Raw genomic sequence first — 19,185 nt, forward strand, 5'->3', positions numbered from 1 at the left:
AACTCGTAGACCCCACACGTTCAAGTGTTAGTACTAGATATCTTCTCTCGACTCTGATAAGAGAAGGTGGTAACAGCACTGACACGCGTATGAAGAGCAAGATGGAAGGAGACCCAATTCTTGAAACTAAACGTATGTACGCCGTAAAGTACTTTGAAAGCCGGTACTCCATGATCCTTCAGAACATCAGTCCACGACAGATCGACAGTAGAACGCAGCAGCGCTAAGTCCGTTGCAGCGGATCGAGACAGTAATACATGGATCAAAAAGATCAGTGATGAGGGATTCCCCAGCCCTTTGATACCATAACTCATAGACATCAGATACGGTCAAATCCTGCAGCCGTAGTTGCGCGAAAATAAACCAGACAGCGCGAAACTAGGTTCAGATCCGTAATGCAAAACAGCAGGGTCGCAGTACGAAATCAGCGCAACAATGTAACAGCCGGAAGTATTAGGAGAGAGTATGGAACGAACAAAAAAAGAGACCGCAAACGCCGATGTATCGCACGCAAAGGATGTGGAATCATCCTGCACTGAAAAGGTAGGGTAGAGGTGAAGGGCTTGTAGTCGTACATGTACGAGTCGTGTCGTCGTGAGTCATATCGAGTAGATAGGTCGTGGAAGTCGTTATCTGGAGTAGGGCTTGTTCATGAGAGCGATTTCGCGCGCTACAGTCGCCCACTCCAGGTCGCGGCGAAGAGGCTCATTGCGTCGTTGACGCTGGTACTCTTCCCACTTGAGTAGTTCGTAAGTGAATCGAAGGTGAGGTTGGATTATAACATTAAGTCGTCGGGCCCGGACAAAGCAGCTGGGAGAGTGTTAGTCGTAGTCGCGACGGAAGTCGTTAATTGCTTACTAGGCACGGGGGAAAGACAGCCCCAGCTCGTTCATGACTTCGGCAATACAGATCGTTGCAGACCGTGATACACCTACACGGCAATGCACTAACGTTGCGCCTCCCTCTCTCTTTCCTGCTTCTACAAAGTGTTAGTAAAAGTAAGCCTTACCATGAAGCTGCAATACATACCAATAAACTTTAGGCAACGCTCAAACTCGCCCCAGAGAGGATCTACACCATTGTCCTGAACTCGGTCAATCATCAGAAAGTTCTCCTCGGGCCAATCGTGCTTTTTCTCGACGTCTTCAGGCCAAGAAAGTGCTTCCCCAACGCTCAGAACTCGTGTGATTCCGATAGCGCTGAGGAGCTCCGGGTTGTTAGCATGTCCAAGGTTGCCGAGGTACATGTAGGGCAAGATCCGGCTGGGCAGGCTGCCATCAAGCTTCGACAGCCAGCGTGGTTCCGAGATGTTCAGAACACTCTGGCTGAAGCGAGGAGATTCTTGGAGGATTCGAGGTTGTATCGCTGTCAATAACGCAACGTCTGAAGGGTACGCAAAGAAATTGCGACCTTTGTCACGATGCATTTGAATCCAAGCATCGTGAACAGGCAAGCCCTCCGCATACATGAAGTAAGCTAAAGCAAGAAGAGTCGTCTCAGTGTAGCCATCTGTGCAGTGTATCAAGAACCTGCGCGGCGCCGCAATGTCGTCCATCTCTATGGCCTCGTCCTCTTCTTCCCGTCTTCGCTTTGACCGCCGGACCTCTTGTGGGTTCGCCAGTTCGTACATCCATTTGCACATGTCCATAAGACCATCAACTTCGCCATGTGCCCACGTAGGAGGCATGATGCTTCCTGATGACGGGAACTCCATGTGCAGGGTGGATTTCCGGTGGACTCGCTCAAGACCCATACGGAGAGCTCGCAGTGAGCGTGATTCGGGTATATGCGCAAGATCAGTCGCTTCGATGAGCATGTCGTAGGCTTCTTCGCCCACACAGTCCGGATGCAGTGCCTGATCAGGCGTAGGCCCCAAGAAGACATTGTTGCTGATCTCAGTCGCTTTTGACATTGCGCTCATCTCATATCGCTCCCAATAGAAGAAATCAGCAACCTCTCCCGTCATATCGCCCGCGGAATTAATGGCGATGAGCTTTGGGTATTTTTCTTGCATAGACGCAAAAGAATCTGAAAGCACGAACGTATTGAACAAGCAATGCGAAAATCCGTTCTTTGTTTCGTACTGCCTCTGAGCCTTCGAGATCTTCTGAGCGAGCGCAATCGTGTCTTGCGGATTGGTTTTGTGGTCGCCATATACGATGATGTCCGAAACCATAGCCAACTTACAGGCCTGGATCTGGAAGTTCCGCACAGAGAAGCCATCCTTTGGGTCGCACTCCAGAAACTTGGGTGATTCAGAAGACACAGACTCCAGTAATTCATCTGGTGCAACCGCGCCCTTTAACTTGGACGATGACAGATTTCCACCAGTCTTGACCACGGTAATGCTGCGAATGCATCTAGGAACCTTTCGGCCGCTTCTGCGACGAGACGAGAAAAAAGCAAGCTGTATCTGATTTTCGGAATGAAGACCGTGCATCCATGGGAAGACTTGGTCAGGGTTCGGAAGAGGCTGAGTTGCAATGTGCTCTAGGGCCTCCGCCATGCGATCCGCAGTGATGGTGTATACAGGCGGGTCATCCGAGTATTGCGAGCAGTATGCATCTGGTGGGTATGTGATTGATGACTGTTCAATGAGACTGTCTTGCCGCGGAGGAGATGCCGGGGGGGTTGCGGGAAGTCCACCAGGGGAGCATTCCGGAATGTGCTTGTTGGGGATAGCAGTAGGTGTACCACGAGAAGAGGTGTTCATCGATAGGTGCGGTGGAGGTGTTGAAGAACGACCGAGCATAGAAGGATACCTGGCGACAGCAGCGGCCATATTGACAAGTCCAAGGCCTGGGGGTTAAGATGTGGTCGAAGGTGCGCAACGTGGGAAGAGGACTTGCGGAGGGCGAGGGATCAATTGGGCAGGTTCTCTGCAACGACAATAGGCTGGCTAATGGTGATGGTCCCTTCCCAATCAACGAGATGCAGCGGAGGGGTCAAGACCACCAAAGTACAGCAGAAGCGTGCGTATCACGACAGAGTGGAGTGGCAAGAGTAATCTGTCGCGCAATTGATAAATATATAGGACCGAAAGGTGTCTTCGGCTTCGAGATGTGGGACCTACTGTGTTGAAAGTTTGGGGATGACGGCGCACGTTAGTTGTTGAGTTGATCAACAGCCGGGGTTAAAGAGGCAAGTACGGGAACCGTGGAGAAGTCGCGGCCCTTTGCGGAAAGAGTCAACCTAAAGCGCGACGGTAGACATGCTGTGAGGAAGAGGGGTGGAGTGAGAATTGGCGGGGGATGCGATGAATTGAACTAAATCGAACAGGAAGAAAGAAACATGGAGGGGCGAGGGGTGTCGATGGAGGTTGTAGCCACCAAGAATGATATGAGCGTCTTTAGTGGTTCCCCGCTATCTCACCTTCCCAAGCATTCGACAAGGCGCCGTTTTAATTCACCCAACCCGGCTTCATGGTGCAGCCACCATGCAACGCTTGCTCCGATAGCCTTTTGTGGTTGGCTCGTGCAAACCACACAGCACGACAAGCAGCCGAAATAGCAGTTTCGGCTTCGTGACAGCCGCTGGGATTCGGCAGCATCACGGCGCAGCTGTTGCAAGGGCGATAAGGATACCAATGAGTGGATCTCGCGGGCTTCGCAAGGATGTGTGCGGAGATATGGCAGACGCACTGTGCATATTCTACTAGCAACTATAGTGAACAAGTCCCCGCTAGCAAGGACGTCGCCGGCTGCGTGGAATCGGGCTGACGGTTAGTGTGCCATTCGCATGCGGATCCAGCATCATGCCCCACTGCCGTGCAGCTCAGCAATTGCCACCCAACACGCGAGCTTGAGGTCTGGAGCTTCATCGAGCGATTGTCGATCAACCCCGCGCCTTTTGGCTCTGGAGCCGCCGAAGCATACTAGAGTCTGGAGCCTCGTAATGGCTGTCAAACGACCAGCTGCAGACTGCATGCCATGCTAATCAAGCACCGTTTGTCGACCATACCGCATCGTGCCCACTTCGCAACCCCGCATCTCCATGTCGCTTCTTATCGCTTCTGCAAGGAGGCCAGGACTAGGTGTCTTTGTTAGTTTAGTAACTCCGAGCCGATGCCCCAGTCTCGAGGGTGTATGCTCCACTGCATGCTGACGTACAAGAGAGAAATGTGAATTAGATTCGTAGATTGAACTCTTGCATCTTGCATCGAATTCATGTAGCTCAATCTAGCCAGCCTGAAGTCGGCCTATATGGCGAAAACTACACATGTGCTCGCGTGCCCCACGATCCGCTTTTGCTGTACAGGCACAGCCACTCATGGGCACTGTTCAATCATGACGCCCAACTCCTCCCATAACGCCAGTATCCTAAAGCTCATGTTCATAGCACGAGTCGTCGAGGAGCAAGTTGCTCCTACGGTGTCCTTGCGGCAGTTTGCGCCCAACACGCTAGTACCCATTCTCATACATCAAGCTCGGCCTTGGAATTCAGAATATCATCGACGATCGAGCGCTGAACAGCTATCCTCTCTTTATCGCTAGCATCCTGTTCTCTCAACAGAACCGCGAGTACTTCGATCGGTGGGTCGAGATCGAGCCGTTGGGCTCGCTTCCAGCGCTTCAACCGAGCGATTCCGGTACATGGCTACATAGCGCATATCGTGTCAGCAGTGCAATGACAACGTAGAGGGGTCTCAAACTGGAGCTTGCTGGGTGGGGACTTGGTGACTTACGCCATAGTGTGCGCTCATGTCGAACTCCCTAAGTATCTTGTCATGCAGGCTCAGCGCTCCCTGATGCGCCCGCGGTGCAAGCCTTTGCTTCTCCTTTGCTGCCCAGTACTTCTTGATCGCTGCATCTGATATGCGCCGTGCTTTGTCCTCTTCTGGTGTGCTCTCCACCTCTTGCGCCTTGACCTCCTGTTTTGTTTGCTCGATTATCGCAGCTTCCGTCGTTGTCGGCTCAGTATTTGAGATGTCGACAATCTCCGGCTTGATGTCTTTCAGCCTCGCTTCGAGTATGTTCTTCTTTGCGCCTTGTGCTTTGGCGCCGGACTTTGTGACCCTATTCGTCGTCCCGTGGAACGCGAGGGTCGATTGTTGCGATTTGGCCACTGGGCCGGATGCTTTGCGTTTAGGAGCCATTCTGGAGTATTTTCGATCGATTTTATGTGGTTGTTGGTTATTTGACGTCTTGATAGTTGCGTGCGATGATGGGGTGGTTGGGCTCGGTGACCTCATTCGATTTGCTTGGCGCTGATGGGGGTCGCATCTATTGGTTGCTGCAGTGATACGCGACATCGCGCAGACATGTGATCTCGCAATCTCCACCCCCACATCAACCCGAAATTGCGGGAGACCTCTTTGTGTGTACTTTTAGGACCATTCCATCTTCGTCTAGTAAGTTCGTTCTTTCTAATATGGCATGAGTAGCCTTGTTTCCCTACCCAGATACGGCATGAAAAGTCTATAAGAAAGAGTCTTGACTCAGAGTCTTAGACATTGAAATCGGCATGTGTCTTACGCGTTCTGTTTTACTGATTGTGATGTACAGGCATAATCTGTCTAGAATAAAGACGCTGAAATAACACCCAATCACTACCAACCATGACCTCCACAACACCCCCAGATATCGCCGCCCACGTCGAATCTCTAATCCCTAAGTTCCACCTAACCCGCCTCCTAAACTCTGATCAAGCCGGCCGCCGCATATCTCTCTTCGGCACCATAGAGTCCAAGCCCGCTCTTCTAATCGCTGAGCGCGCCGCCTTCGACACCAACCCCAGCGTCCTATCCAACTTCTCCACCTCACTCCGTAACGTCAAAAATCTCGGTGCAAACGACATCTACGCCTGGTTTCTCGCAAACTCCAATCCCAACGACGATAACCCGCCTCCAGATTTCAAGTTGAATTTGATCTATCCTTGTACAGAGAAACATATCAAGAAGTATGAGCAACAGCGTTTGAGAGTTGTCACGGAGACGCCGAAAATCTACGAAAAATATGTGAGGCCGTATATGCAAGCGCAACGTGAAAAGGGCGCATTGGATTGGATCTTCAATATCCTCGAAGGGCGAACCGAGCAAGAGGATGTCATGTACCGTGAGTCTGGTGAGGAAGGTTTCTTACTCTTACCGGATCTGAACTGGGATCGCAAGACAATGGGTAGCCTGCACTTGCTGGGTCTGGTGGAGCGAAGAGACATTTGGAGTGTGAGGGATTTGAAACAGAACATGGCGGAGTGGGTGAAGCATATGCGGGAGAAGATGATTGAGGCTACTGTTAAGCTGTATCCGGAGATCGAGAGGGACGAGCTGAAGCTTTATGTGCATTGTAAGTTCATATCGAGGAGTGGTTTGGGAAGATGTGCTAACAGGTGGGTAGATCAACCGACGTACTACCACTTTCACATCCATATCGTCCATGTCTCGCTGGAAGCTGGCAGTACGCAAGCTACCGGAAAGGCACTGGGTTTGGAGAACATCATCTCGCAGCTCGAAAACATGGCTTCTAAATCAACTGCCTCGTCGCCAGGTATGCAAGATGTTAGCTTGACATATCATCTTGGCGAGAGAAGTGACTTGTGGGAGAAGGTGTATTTGCCGCTGAAGGAAGGGCGAGAAGTAAAGGTAGATGAGTTTTGAGCAAATCGACAGACTTTGTGGAGTAGCATAGATCAGGAAGGTCTCGGCATGATCTGACAGCATACTACAAACAGCTGTTACAGCGAAATCGAAATATGTAGCCTCCTCCTTGCCCTAGTCCAACTTCGCACTGTGTACTGCGTAATTGACATACCTCGTCAAGACAGGGTGGAGGAAGGGCTTAGGTATCCATGATGAATTAAACTCGGGTCTTCACAAGTCCATCAGTGACAGCACCTATGTAGAGCTATTCTTCGTTTTCGAAATATTCTTGCTCCAAAACATCCGAGATTCCGTATCCTGCCCATGTTCCCCTGCACACGGAAGGTTACCCCAGCACACTTGAGGAAATTCATGGGCGTCTCTCTATGCACAGTCCTCCTAGAACGATTCGGCAAGCGTAATCAGACTAAAACGTAGTTCGCCTCCACCAGCTTCTGCTTCGCGCTTGAGGAAACTGCGCACACCCAGATCAAGAGCCTTTTCACTGAGGACATCCTCGTCTGGAGCCAATGCGCCACGGTCAAGAGGACCCTTCCGGCGACCATCAAGTTCCCACAGATGGTTCTTGTCCGACTTGATGAAGCAGACGTAGTGCAGATCGACGTCAGAATCGGCCTCGGGTGCCGCGGTGTCGCCTCCCGATGCAGCGTCTTGATGTGCGCTCTCAAGTGCTTCAGACTCGTAGAGGAGATCGGCTCGTTCGATGGGCTTGAGTGGTATCGCGTCGTTGACCAGCTTGGCCAGGTTCGAGTCGGGCTCTGAAGCCTTTGTTAGTATGCTCAGCCCCTTTCTCAGTGCACTACGACTACCTACTGATGTGGGCGCGTGCAGAGCCATTGGAGACACCATGGAGCAGACCGATCAAACCACAGGCATTACCAATAGTCTGCTTGTACCAGACGACCTCTTCATCTGGGCCATGGCCCTGATATTCCGCCTTGTCTTGGTCTTCCTGTACGCGAAACTTTTCGTATGTCTTACTGACGGGGAAGACGAGGAGTAGAGCGTGGGCAGGCCGCGGTACGAAAGCAAGCAGTTCGGGCTCATCTATGCTGAAGACATCGTGGAAAGCAAGCTTCTCCGACAAACCGAGCTTGTGAACGAGAGCGGACATGACATCCGGGTTGTTCTCTGTCGCGCATTAGCTGGCGTATTTACAGTGTAAGTAAACATGTCATACCCAGAGGAATGAACCTCTTCTTGCCCTTGGGCACGTCTGGCGATGTCTCGGAAGCCATGGTAGTGCTGTGTAGAAATGGTGTTGCGGGGAAGGGGTTCTGAGCTCGACATGTTATACCCAGGTAAACGTGGGGCGCAGGCAGCAAACGACTCGTCATCCGAACTTTCTTTGCCTCTACCAGACATGTCATAGGCTACAGCATCGTCTGCTCAGCACGGTTGGGGGCATGGTTGTGCCATTTGAATATCGAGACGTGGACAAAACAAGATCAAGTACCATCTACTCGTCGAGTACAGTTTCTGATACAAGGCGACGTCTCACTCCAACATGATGAGGTCATCCTGAGATGCAGCAGACGTGAATGCATGTGATGGATACGCGACTTTGGGGAAACGCGATGGCCTGTGCGGCGACATGCAAGCTTCTGAGCCCCGCGGTGACGGGGGACCTGAATTTGACTCACGTGTATCATGCATCTTCGTCGTTATCCCTCAGCTACGCCCTTCTCTCGCATATTACACATCGGACGGCCCCAATTCCCACGGCCCAGACACTGTCAGCTCGGAGCATCTTTGACACCGCCTAGATATCCCCGCAGGTCCATAGCCACCGCCGCCAGTAGCTTTACCGCGGATTTCTTTACCCCACTACAGCCACTTGCTCTCGACTTTTTCCAGCGAACCTTCCCACCACTGCCCACCATGGCCACAATTGACGAAACCTTGGCTATCTTCCTCAAGACACACGCGCCTAACAACGCTGCCGACGAGACAGACGCTGTCAAGGCTTCGCAGGCTCTCTTCCCCGAAATCACCTACACCGACGCCGAGAAGACCGAGCTCAGCCAATGGCTCATCACTGCCTCCCACATCGCCTCCTCTTCTGAGGACGCCGCCAAAGCTTCCGAGCGCCTGTCATCACTGAACACACACCTTTCGAGTCGAACCACCGTCCTCGGCGCAAAGCCCTCCGTCGCAGACATCGCCCTCTACCAGAAGCTCGCACCAGTCGTCTCAAAGTGGAGTGCCGAGGAAAGGACTGGAGAGCAAGGATACCACCACATTGTCCGCCATGTCGACTTTGTCCAGAACTCGCCTGTCTTCGGTTTGAAGTTGGACGACAAGGTCAACATCGACCAGGACAATGTTATCTTCAAAATCAAGCCGGTAGACGCAAAGGCTGAGAAGGAGCGCAAGAAGAAGGAGAAGGAGGCTGCTGCCGCCAATGCCGCCGCATCTGCCGCCACAGCTACTACCCTGACTGGCGATCAAGGACAGGGTGGACAAGGAGGCCAGGGAGGCAAGAGCAAGGCAGAGAAGGCAAAGGGCACGGCCGAGGCTGCTGGCTCCGCTGTAGCATCCGCAGTTGTTGGCAACGCAGCGGGCGGCTCAGCTGCCGGTGCGCCAGAAGGTGCGCCGACCGAGAAGAAGAAGAAGGAAAAGAAAGAGAAGCAGCCCAAGCCTCAGAAGGCGTAAGTCAAACAATCTTGTTGAGTGTGTATGCAATCTGACAACACGCAGCGCGCCAGTCGAGAAGCCTCTTTCCCCCGCCCTCATCGACCTCCGTGTAGGCCACATCCTCAAGGCCGAAACTCACCCCAACGCCGACTCGCTCTACGTATCCACAATCGCATGCGGCGACGCCCCAGGCACTGACAACACCTCCGAGTACGAAGGTCAGGTGGTACGCACCGTATGCTCTGGTCTCAACGGCCTGATCCCTCTATCCGAGATGCAGAACCGCAAAATCGTCGCCGTGTGCAACCTGAAGCCCGTCACCATGCGCGGTGTCAAGAGCTGTGCGATGGTACTCGCTGCGTCACCACGCGTCGCCGAGGGTGAGGACAGCCACAAGGGACCGGTCGAGTTGGTAGATCCCCCCAAGGAGAGCAAGGCTGGCGACCGCGTCTACTTTGAGGGCTGGGAAGGCGAGCCTGAGCCCGTACTCAACCCCAAGAAGAAGGTATGGGAGATGATCCAGCCAGGCTTCACTACAACAGATGGTCTGGAAGTGGGCTTCGATGTTGGTGTCGTGCCACAGTTGAGCGGCGAGGGCGCGGATAAGAAGACGGGTGTAGCTAAGTTGAGGACCAAGGACGGTCTGTGTAGCATCCCTACCCTCAAGGGAGGTGTTGTGCGATAGACTGGCCTGAGGGTATACAGCAATCTTGAGAGAGTTGTTTGAATCACCTTAGTTAGAGTCTGGTGAATACAAGGGGTATTTAGAAGTAGATACCATGCCACAAAAGTGAGCCTGTGGCACTTCATTACATCACAAATCATTGTAGTCTTCCTGGCTTCATTATCATCAAGTTAGATATCAATTGCTAGTGCTCTAGTACTATTCTGGGGTATACAAAAACACTCGTGAAAAAAAAACCCAAAGGTATATGATAAAAAATAAATAAAAACGCCGTCATACTTTCGTCCCAAACATTACCGGCCTAATCCATTAGGCTAACTGGGTACTCGTAGTCCTTCTCCGCGTCTGTCCCATGTAGTCTCACCTGGTACAGGCACGTGTGACTAGCACCCCAATTGCTGGTCACACGTACCATGGTCCTCCAAATGGGTTCGGACGGCTCACCAGCGAGGTCAAACGTCTGGAGATGGTTCGACGCATGGATGTTGTACTTGAATGATCCTAGGCACTTCCAGGTGGGCCCACCGATGCTGGATGGCGGCGGGTCGCGGCAAGTCACTTGGCGGTGCGAGTAGTAGGGGTTGATGGGTGCATTTGTCTGGACCCAGAGCTCGATGTCACGGGGAGCGTTGGAGATGTTGCGCGCTGGCATCATGCTTATAGGTACGTGCTCGATGGTGACCTGCTTCGGAATGACAGGACGTGCGAGTCTGACTGTGAGCTGAGCCTGACCGGTTGACGTTCCGCTTTGTCCAGCAGAACACCAGCAGTCGCCTGGCTCTTCCCACTTTGTAAGCGCCGCCATCGGTGGGTTGCGTCTGGGGGTCAATGCCATGCGGCGCATGAACTCGTAGAATCGACCGGGCTTATTGTTGAAGGTGACGGAGGAGAGGTCAGGTTCGACAATGGCGCCTAAACCAGGGGAGAAGTAGTTGGGTTTGCTCAGGTGATGTTCGTAGTTTGCGACAAGGTTGGCTTGGGCTAAGGAGTTGAGACGGATTTGATCCATCATAGTCTTTCGGGCCTCTGCTTGCACCATCGTCTTGAATTGGGCGCTCTGGGCTCGGATAGCCTCGTCGATCTTCTTGTCGACTTGTACGGTCAGGTTTTCGTATCGGCGCTCCATAAAAGTAACAAACTCGTCACGAGAGACAGCTTGGGGCCAGCTGTCGGTGTGCCTGCGCTCTTGATGAGCTGTGGTGTCGAACAGCTCGCTGAGCTTGGTCTTGGTTTGTTGCACGTAGCTCGCCCATTCCCTGTCACCCATGCTTGAACGTGTCTTGCCAGTTAGTGCCATCCAAAATTCATCCGTGATTTCAGAGGAACCATCCTCATTACGTCGGACAATCATGATTTCCGGAAGCTCCCGTTTGAGCTCCTCGATTGCCGTACGCATATCTGCACGAACGTCCTCCACGCGCTTTGCGTTACGGTTCTCAATATTGGACATACGGCCCCACAAGAGGTTGTCGTCGCCGTTGTTCTTGTATGCCTGCGCCAGCTCAGCCTCAGTAAGTTTGCGCTCGGTAGGAGGCAGAATGGCCTCAGCAATCTTCTCGTACGTGTAGCTGACTCGGGCACCCACAGCCTTCAGCAACCCAGGTGTCCGCGCTGCAGACTCAGGATGCTCGGTCGCTGTCATGTAGGCGGAGGTCAACCAGCCCAATAGCAAAAAAGCCGCCAACGCTGCGAAGGCCCATGTCACAGGCTTCTTCCACGCCCACGCCGGCTCGTCGACCTCAGGCGGCTCGACATCGCCAAGCCACGCGTTGAGCTCGACTCTGTCTTTTTGGTGAGGGCGACGTCGCTCAGTCTGTCGCTGTAGTTGTGGTGGTGGTGGGCCTTGTTGGTGGAGCCTACCCTGCTCTTCAGCGATCAGTTCCTCGATGGATTCTTCAACCTCAGCTGACGTAGTGCGAACAGTTGGTTGCTTCAGGTTCGGCCTAGTTCGCGCCTGGTCTTGGATGGGTGCCTTGGCAGGCTTCTCGGCTTGAGTGGGAATCTTGGTCGAATCTGGGGTCTTGTTACGAACAGGACGTTGAGACAGAACCGGGGTTGGTCCTTGCGTCCTTGCTCCGTTCACAGTGCGGCTGGCGGGCCTGCGATTCGGCATTGCAGGCTTGGCGAAATGATCTTGTGCGATTGACGCTGCCAATTCGGGCTTGCGGTTCAGTGCTGCAGGCTTGACGAAAGGTGAGCTTCTAGGCTCGTCCCGAATGGGCGCCCCAGCGAATGGGTCCTGGGAGACAAGCATGCCAGCCTCGTGAGCAAGGCCGAACGACTTGGTGGTGTTTCCTACAGACGCTGCGAGATCATCGTCGCTATGACTGAAGTCATCACTGTCGATGAAAGAGTAGCCGGGAGTGGCCTTTGATTTGGATGTGGGGTTGCGCGCAAAATCCGGTGAGAGCCTGCCGCTGTTGCGCATTTGCCTGATGAAGAGTGATGGATGCTCGCTACCAAGCTCGTCGGCGTCATCATCCCCTTTGTTCTCTCGTTCTGTCCGATGGTCTTCTTCCTCTTCCTCGTCTTCACCGTTGGCATACTTTTCGAGCTGGCTCTCCATGGCCTGCGTAAAACCTGTAGCAGGGGCAGTCGGGAGCTTGTCAGGGGCTCCAATACGACCGCTTGCACCGTAAGCATTGGATCTGCGGTTGGCGACTTTGGTCAAAGTTGTTGTTGTGCGTTTTGCTGCGGCAGAAGCTGTGGCGTTGGTGACAACTGATTCCGCAGTAACGGAGTTTGCCTTTGCGCTGAGTCGATCTGAGCGGCGGTGCCGCCCTCCAGGCGTGCGCGCTTCCCCGTTAGCACGTTGAGACATGGCGATGAGTTCGTCACTATCCCGATTGAAGTCTGGAAGTGCTGGGGAGCCAGGAAATGTGAAACCAAGAACGGGCGATGAGGGCTGGATTGCTTGCTGAGCTTTAGTGAGTAACTGTTCGTTTAGAAATGGAGTCGTCGGGACAGTCATGTATGAAAGAAAAGAGGCGGATGACTAGAGTCGCGCAACAATAAGTGTGCAACAAAGAGAAAAGATAGCTACACAACAATGGCGAAGACAATAGAAAACAAGGGTGGGGAAATTCGACTCCTGTTGCAGCCAGCTGACGAAAATTTGCGCGGTGAAGATGAGAGGTGAAGGTGAAGCAGAACGACACGTGCATGCAGCCTCGATGCATGGGAGACATTTTCACACCGCGAGATATGGGTAGGAGAGTCGCGCCAACTTACATGTCGTCCTGAGGTCCAGCTCTTTCGCGTCCAGACTGCGCGAATTCAAGCGCGTCAACAAGCAATGTTCCAACTCTTGCGCTTTAACACTTCCAATGACGGTGTTGTTGGTGACGGGTTCCTGCAGTGGGTCCGTAAACACGTGGACAAACTCTCACGCGTCGAGGTCGGCAAAACAGCCGTGGGATTGAAATGGGTGGAAAAACTTTTGGCGCTCGTGTATGTGCAGTTTGCGACTCGCGATCATGTTCCCAGGATCCGGTGTGATGTTTTCCAGTGTGTATTGATGGGTGACGATGTGGTTGTTGAAAGTTCGAGGTCGCGCTTTGAGGTGCAAGGGTTCAGCCTGCCCGGAAGCCACCGCAAACGGGGGGTTAAGCGAGTAGGCGCTTAATTCGGCGGTGAGTGACATGGCAGTCTTTGACACAAAAAACTAACTCTTTAAAGGACACAAGCAGACATGAGCAAGAATAGCAAGCTGGGAGCGATGGAGCATCCATCAGAGAGGCCTGGGGGCTAGTGTCTCCGCTACCACAAGACATGGATGATGCATGAAATTTCCGGGCCCAGCTGGAAGCGGAGCACAAGACCCTGAGAGCCACAACGCTTATTTCGCATTCTCGCATGTACCTGCGTCACCCAACTCTAGTCCAGACGAAGATATGTCGTACGGCCATACGTGACTGGCGCATGTAGCTGTAGGACTGGGAATGGCTTGTCAAGTCCACGCAACGTCTCATGAACTGCCTGTGGGTTGCTATGATGATCTACGGGCTTGACAGGCGGCGATGCTGACACCTGCAATCGGCCCACCATGTCACAATCCCTTGCTCCTACATTGTTGCTCTACCCAACTTGACATACTCGTACCATACGTGAGCTTCACGGTGTCTTCAGTCGTTGCATAACCTACTTCCAGCGTAACGGTAGAGCAGAGCACAAGAAGTTGAACCCTTGCGCCTACATGTGACATGGTCAACTCGTACGCTTCATCTGATACGCATATGTATTTCCAACAAAGCAGATTAACATGCTTAGACATTTAGAAGGTCATAGATGTCCTTAAGAAACACATGTCTGGCCATGGCCATAACACAGCTAGACAGCCCTTGCCATATCAGGAAATCTATCCGCACGCGGCTCTTCTCCCATCACTAGTGGCACAGCCCATGAACCCAGCATCTCGTACTGCCGTGTTTTTATATATCTGCAACCTCGCAATCAAACACGAACCCCAGATCGCATAAGAGCAACATCCCCCCAGATACATCCCCTACTACCCACATTCCAAGCTCTCACAATGGTTGTAGGATCTGTTCTCGTCACCGGGTAAGCTACCCCTCCACCCCTCCATTCAACTATGCGAAAGCATCATGGTCATGGATATTGACAAGAGCGTAGTGGTACCGGCTACATTGGCTCTTTCACAGCCCTAGCCCTCCTCGAAGCAGACTACAAAGTCGTCATCGTCGACAACCTCTACAACTCCTCCCCAGAAGTCGTGAACCGCATCGAGCTCATCTGCGGCAAGCGACCTGCCTTCTACCAAGTCGATGTCACAGATGAGGCCGCGCTCGACAAGGTGTTTGAGGAGAACCCCGACATTGACAATGTCATTCACTTCGCTGCTCTAAAGGTACGTTTACTTGTCAATTGCCAGCTAATATCGTCGAGCTAACATTTCCCAGGCTGTTGGAGAGTCTGGCGAGATTCCCCTCAAATACTACCGCGTCAACGTCGGCGGCTCCATCGCGCTCCTCTCCTCCATGGTCAAGCACAATGTCACAAACATTGTCTTCTCTTCTTCCGCGACCGTCTATGGTGATGCGACGCGCGTCCCCAATATGATCCCCATCCCTGAACACTGCCCCATCGGTCCGACCAACGTATACGGCCGCACAAAGTCCACCATCGAGGGTGCCATCACAGATACCATTGAGGCTGAGCGCAACAATGCGAAGAAGGCTGGCAAGGACGACAAGGAGATCAAGAAGTGGAACGCTGCGCTACTAAGGTACTTCAACCCCGCTGGTGCGCATCCCAGTGGTATCATGGGCGAGAACCCTCTCGGTGTACCATACAACCTCCTTCCCTTGTTGGCACAAGTTGCGATCGGCAAGCGCGAAAAGCTCCTCGTCTTCGGTGACGACTACAAGAGCAAGGATGGCACAGCAATCCGCGACTACATCCACGTCCTCGACCTGGCGCGAGGTCATCTCCAGGCGCTCAACTACCTGCGCGAACAACAACCCGGTGTCAAGGCGTGGAACCTGGGTACTGGCAAGGGCTCAACCGTCTTCGAGATGATCAAGGCATTCAGCAACGTTGTCGGACGCGACCTGCCATATGAGGTTGCGCCACGGAGACAGGGTGACGTGCTCGACCTGACGGCGAACCCAACACTCGCGAACAAGGAACTCGACTGGAAGACAGAGTTCACACTGGAGGATGCTTGCGCCGATCTGTGGAAGTGGACAGAGAACAACCCAGAGGGTTACGAACAGCAACCACCAAAGGAGTTCCTGGACGCGTTGAAGAACAAGAAGGCTTGAATCAGAGGGGTATAGGGTACGAGCTATGGGTTTAACAAGGTGCAAAAGACATATGAGCATCTCAAAGATGGACGTCGTAGCGTTACATGTTTAATCTGCTGGACATGATTGTCTACGTTTGATGGGGGGTATAAATGTAAATCTTGATCACCAGACCATTTTCTTAGTAAACGTCATATGCTTGAAAGCCACATTTGGGTATAACATTATCAAACATGTAGTTGACTGTGGTATCCAAACTCCAGTTCACATATCAACAGAAACATGGCCACGCAACGTCTAAACAATGTCCTCAATCGGGCAGTTGGGGTGCAATACGTAGACCGCCTTATCGTTACCCTCACCCTGACCCTGTTCGTCCGCGAGTCCTTCACCCCGGATCAACATGAGATATTGTTCCTGTAGTTTTCGTTAGTACGCGTATCACTAGAAGTTTGGTCTTGTTACAACGTACCTTGACAACCTTCTTCAGCACCTTCTTGGCAAGTGCCCTCTCCCTCTCCAAATCCTCTTGCGTTTCCATTTCGTTCTCCTTCTGTTCAAGGTACCAGATGAGCAGCTCCTCCTCTTCGACACCGTCTTGTGTCTCTTCTTGGTCTTGGTTGACGCGCTTGACAAACATGTTACGCATCGCTACGTACTTGTCGTGCGTGATCTTGGTCTTCTCACGCGGCGCAGCAGCTGGAGTCGCTGTTCGGTCTCTAGAAGCATCTTGTTGGTCGTCCATTGGCGCATCACCCTCCTGTTCTGCTGCGGCGGCCGCGGCGAGTAGCGCTTCATCGTCATCGTCCTCAACTTCGACGTCGTCTTTCTCGACTGAGATGATGGACTGACGGAGGAGGTTGTAGGCTTCTTTGACAAACTCGGGGGTAATGTCGCTGACGCAGTTGGCCTTTGCGATTGCTTCCGAGAGACGGATCATACTCTCCAGTTGTCGAACAGTGATACGGTAGCTGTTGCGGCCGATACCGCCTTGTGCATCGTCTGCTCGCAGCTCCTTGTACTTCTCGACTAGTGTTTCCCTTGCCTCATCGGTAAATTCAGGCCTGAACGTCCTTGCAAACCGGATGTAGCGTTGTAATTGCTCAGTATTGAACTCCGGGTCTACAGCTTCGTCTCGGTGCTGGTGGATACCAACAATGTGCTCAGCAAGATGGCGATCGACAGCCTCGTCGCACTCGTCCAGAACTACGAAGAACAAATCGAAACGAGACATAATGGGTGCAGACATGTTGACGTTGGCGCGTAGCGTTGTCTTGCGGTTGTAACGTCCACCAACAGGATTGGCTGCTGCAAGGATAGAGGTTCGTGCATTGAGCGTAGCCTGGATACCGGCCTTCGCAATAGAGATGGTCTGCTGTTCCATGGCTTCGTGGATAGCGACCTGATCAGCAATGTCCATCTTGTCGAACTCATCGATAGCGCAGATACCGTTGTCGGCAAGCATGAGAGCACCAGCTTCGATTGTGAACTCTCCTGTCTCCTCATCCTTGACTACTGCAGCTGTGAGACCCGCAGCCGAAGAAGCCTTACCAGAGGTGTAGACGGCACGAGGAAGGAAGCTGCAAATGTACTTCAAGAACTGTGACTTGGACGTAGAAGGATCACCGACGATGCAGATATTGATGTCTCCACGCAACGCCATACCTTCGGGTGTCTCTTTTGATACACCGCCCATCAGCTGGAGCAGGAGACCCTTCTTGATGACCTGGTGGCCGTAGACCATTGGCGCTATCGAGTCAACCAGTCGCATAAAGATGTTGGGCTTATGTACCATGTCCTTGAGATCCTGGATCTCTGCAGCAGTCAGGGTACCGAGGTATTCTTCCTGTGCCTCTTCGCCGCTTGTTGCATTTGACTCAATCTGTCCCTGACCAAGAGACGCAAGGATGTTGCTTGCCTGACCTGTCAGGTGATGGTTTGAGGTTTGTCCGGGAGTAGAGTGATCTGGTGAGACCATGCACGCCAGGAAGGACATGCGATATGTCAGATCGCGGACACCAAGGGCTTTGAGACCACTGACACCCGATCCACCAACATCGTTGCCTCGCGTCGTGTTTGCTGTATCCCTCATTGCTTGTGGGCGTACACCAGGTACGCGGAACTGGCTCACATCTGGGATGACGATCACTGTACCTGTAAAGATACACTTCTCACCAGCCTTTGCTCGATCCACCATCTCTCCTCGTAGGATGACGTCCATGGTTCGGGGCATGCTACCAGTGGGTATCTCTGAACTGTTCTCTTGGATGCGTACTTTCTGCCAATCTACGAAAGTCGATTGCCGGATATCGAGGCGCCAACCCTCCCTGTTCATGCAGGTTATGTTGGGACATTGTGTCGGTTCGGTGTACTTGAAGGTTTGTTCGATATTCGGCACGACGGTGTTGCAGATCTCGCATACAAAGGTGGCCATTGAAAGCTCTGGTCGGACTTCAGATGTTCGTGTCGCAGTGCCAGAAATGGAAAGCAAGCTGCCGATTGATGTGGTGCGCAACTGGCGAATGCGGGAAACAAGAGGAAGGTTGTAGAAGGCCAAGGTAAACAGCTTGTCTGTCTGCTGGTTCGACGTCTTCTCGTTGAGACTCTCATTTTGGCTCGTAGCGTTACCGGCGTTCGATGTACCTGCTGCGGAGGCAGTCGAGGCGGGCTGCTTGTGCTGGCGAAAGTACTTGGGCTCGTACTTTGCAATGAGGTTGTGGAGCGACCGGACCATGTATGGCAGGAAGCGGTAGTATTCACTCGCAATTGCTGCGGCGAGAATACCATCCTCATGCCTGAGGAGATGTGTGTAGTCGACGTAGAGGGTAGAGAGCCCGTACAGTCGCATGCCCCGTATTTGGGCGATGTAGTACTTGTCTGTGGTGGGTACGGCGCTTGAGGCGGGAAGAGCCGATGACGAGGGGTCTTCTGTGTAGCTATCTTGTCATCAGTACAGTGCACAGCATCGAGGCTGCTGTTGTGAGGCTCACTTTTCGAGGAACTCCTGGAACCGCAGCGACAGTGTCTCTCCAGTAACATCCACCACCTTGGGGATGTCTGTTCGTGGGGCATTTGTGCGCCTTCCTGGTACTCGTGCTCCAATAATTTCGTCATCTGGGTCTCCTTCTACATCGCTGTTTGCGCCGGCGCTTTCAGAGGGTGGTCCGCGGGGTCTTGCAGACGAGGATCGCATTTGCGGTGTGCGTGCATCGTTGCCGTACGCGCTTGAGGGAGTGGGAGCGGCATCGGAATTTAGTGCGAGATCTAGTAAAGAAGACATGGTGTGCGTATAGGTATCGTGATGTGGGGTGCTGTTTGCTGATACAGGAGTCTTGCGGGGACTGTAAACACGCGAAAACGCGGTCGCGCTGTCCGGATGGGGAAATAAGTGTGGGTCTGTGCACACCTTCTTAACATCACGCGAAGAGCAGCAACAGTAACAGACTAGATATCCGATACACTGACAAAAGCGTCAGGCAATCGATCTTGAACTTTCAATA

The 19,185-nt window shown here is 52.8% G+C and overlaps 8 protein-coding genes across 8 annotated transcripts; 3 read left to right on the top strand and 5 right to left on the bottom strand.

The window, feature by feature from the left end:
* Positions 1–629: 629 nt before the first annotated feature.
* On the bottom strand, positions 630–2,782 carry ALTATR162_LOCUS6402 (uncharacterized protein; the record flags this gene model as incomplete). Its single annotated transcript, XM_043314023.1, has 3 exons — positions 630–810; positions 859–979; positions 1,030–2,782. 3 exons carry the CDS (start codon positions 2,780–2,782, stop codon positions 630–632), a joined length of 2,055 nt encoding a protein of 684 aa, XP_043169958.1.
* A 1,631-nt stretch (positions 2,783–4,413) lies between these two features.
* Positions 4,414–5,095, bottom strand: ALTATR162_LOCUS6403 (uncharacterized protein; the record flags this gene model as incomplete). Its single annotated transcript, XM_043314024.1, has 2 exons — positions 4,414–4,596; positions 4,685–5,095. The coding sequence occupies 2 exons, from the start codon at positions 5,093–5,095 to the stop codon at positions 4,414–4,416; spliced, it is 594 nt and encodes a 197-aa protein (XP_043169959.1).
* A 462-nt stretch (positions 5,096–5,557) lies between these two features.
* Positions 5,558–6,595, top strand: ALTATR162_LOCUS6404 (uncharacterized protein; the record flags this gene model as incomplete). Its single annotated transcript, XM_043314025.1, has 2 exons — positions 5,558–6,284; positions 6,336–6,595. The coding sequence occupies 2 exons, from the start codon at positions 5,558–5,560 to the stop codon at positions 6,593–6,595; spliced, it is 987 nt and encodes a 328-aa protein (XP_043169960.1).
* A 381-nt stretch (positions 6,596–6,976) lies between these two features.
* On the bottom strand, positions 6,977–7,836 carry ALTATR162_LOCUS6405 (uncharacterized protein; the record flags this gene model as incomplete). The annotated part of the gene is made up of 3 exons (XM_043314026.1): positions 6,977–7,356; positions 7,412–7,729; positions 7,779–7,836. 3 exons carry the CDS (start codon positions 7,834–7,836, stop codon positions 6,977–6,979), a joined length of 756 nt encoding a protein of 251 aa, XP_043169961.1.
* Positions 7,837–8,479: 643 nt separating this feature from the next.
* ALTATR162_LOCUS6406 (uncharacterized protein) lies at positions 8,480–9,920 on the top strand (the record flags this gene model as incomplete). The annotated part of the gene is made up of 2 exons (XM_043314027.1): positions 8,480–9,249; positions 9,299–9,920. The coding sequence occupies 2 exons, from the start codon at positions 8,480–8,482 to the stop codon at positions 9,918–9,920; spliced, it is 1,392 nt and encodes a 463-aa protein (XP_043169962.1).
* Positions 9,921–10,221: 301 nt separating this feature from the next.
* On the bottom strand, positions 10,222–12,891 carry ALTATR162_LOCUS6407 (uncharacterized protein; the record flags this gene model as incomplete). The annotated part of the gene is made up of 1 exon (XM_043314028.1): positions 10,222–12,891. The coding sequence occupies one exon, from the start codon at positions 12,889–12,891 to the stop codon at positions 10,222–10,224; it is 2,670 nt and encodes an 889-aa protein (XP_043169963.1).
* Positions 12,892–14,451: 1,560 nt separating this feature from the next.
* Positions 14,452–15,703, top strand: ALTATR162_LOCUS6408 (uncharacterized protein; the record flags this gene model as incomplete). The annotated part of the gene is made up of 3 exons (XM_043314029.1): positions 14,452–14,480; positions 14,553–14,787; positions 14,840–15,703. 3 exons carry the CDS (start codon positions 14,452–14,454, stop codon positions 15,701–15,703), a joined length of 1,128 nt encoding a protein of 375 aa, XP_043169964.1.
* Positions 15,704–15,982: 279 nt separating this feature from the next.
* On the bottom strand, positions 15,983–18,965 carry ALTATR162_LOCUS6409 (uncharacterized protein; the record flags this gene model as incomplete). The annotated part of the gene is made up of 3 exons (XM_043314030.1): positions 15,983–16,102; positions 16,158–18,621; positions 18,676–18,965. 3 exons carry the CDS (start codon positions 18,963–18,965, stop codon positions 15,983–15,985), a joined length of 2,874 nt encoding a protein of 957 aa, XP_043169965.1.
* Positions 18,966–19,185: the final 220 nt, after the last annotated feature.

Source organism: Alternaria atra (assembly GCF_907166805.1).
Source record: "Alternaria atra isolate CS162 genome assembly, contig: 25, whole genome shotgun sequence".
Classification (NCBI taxonomy): domain Eukaryota; kingdom Fungi; phylum Ascomycota; class Dothideomycetes; order Pleosporales; family Pleosporaceae; genus Alternaria; species Alternaria atra.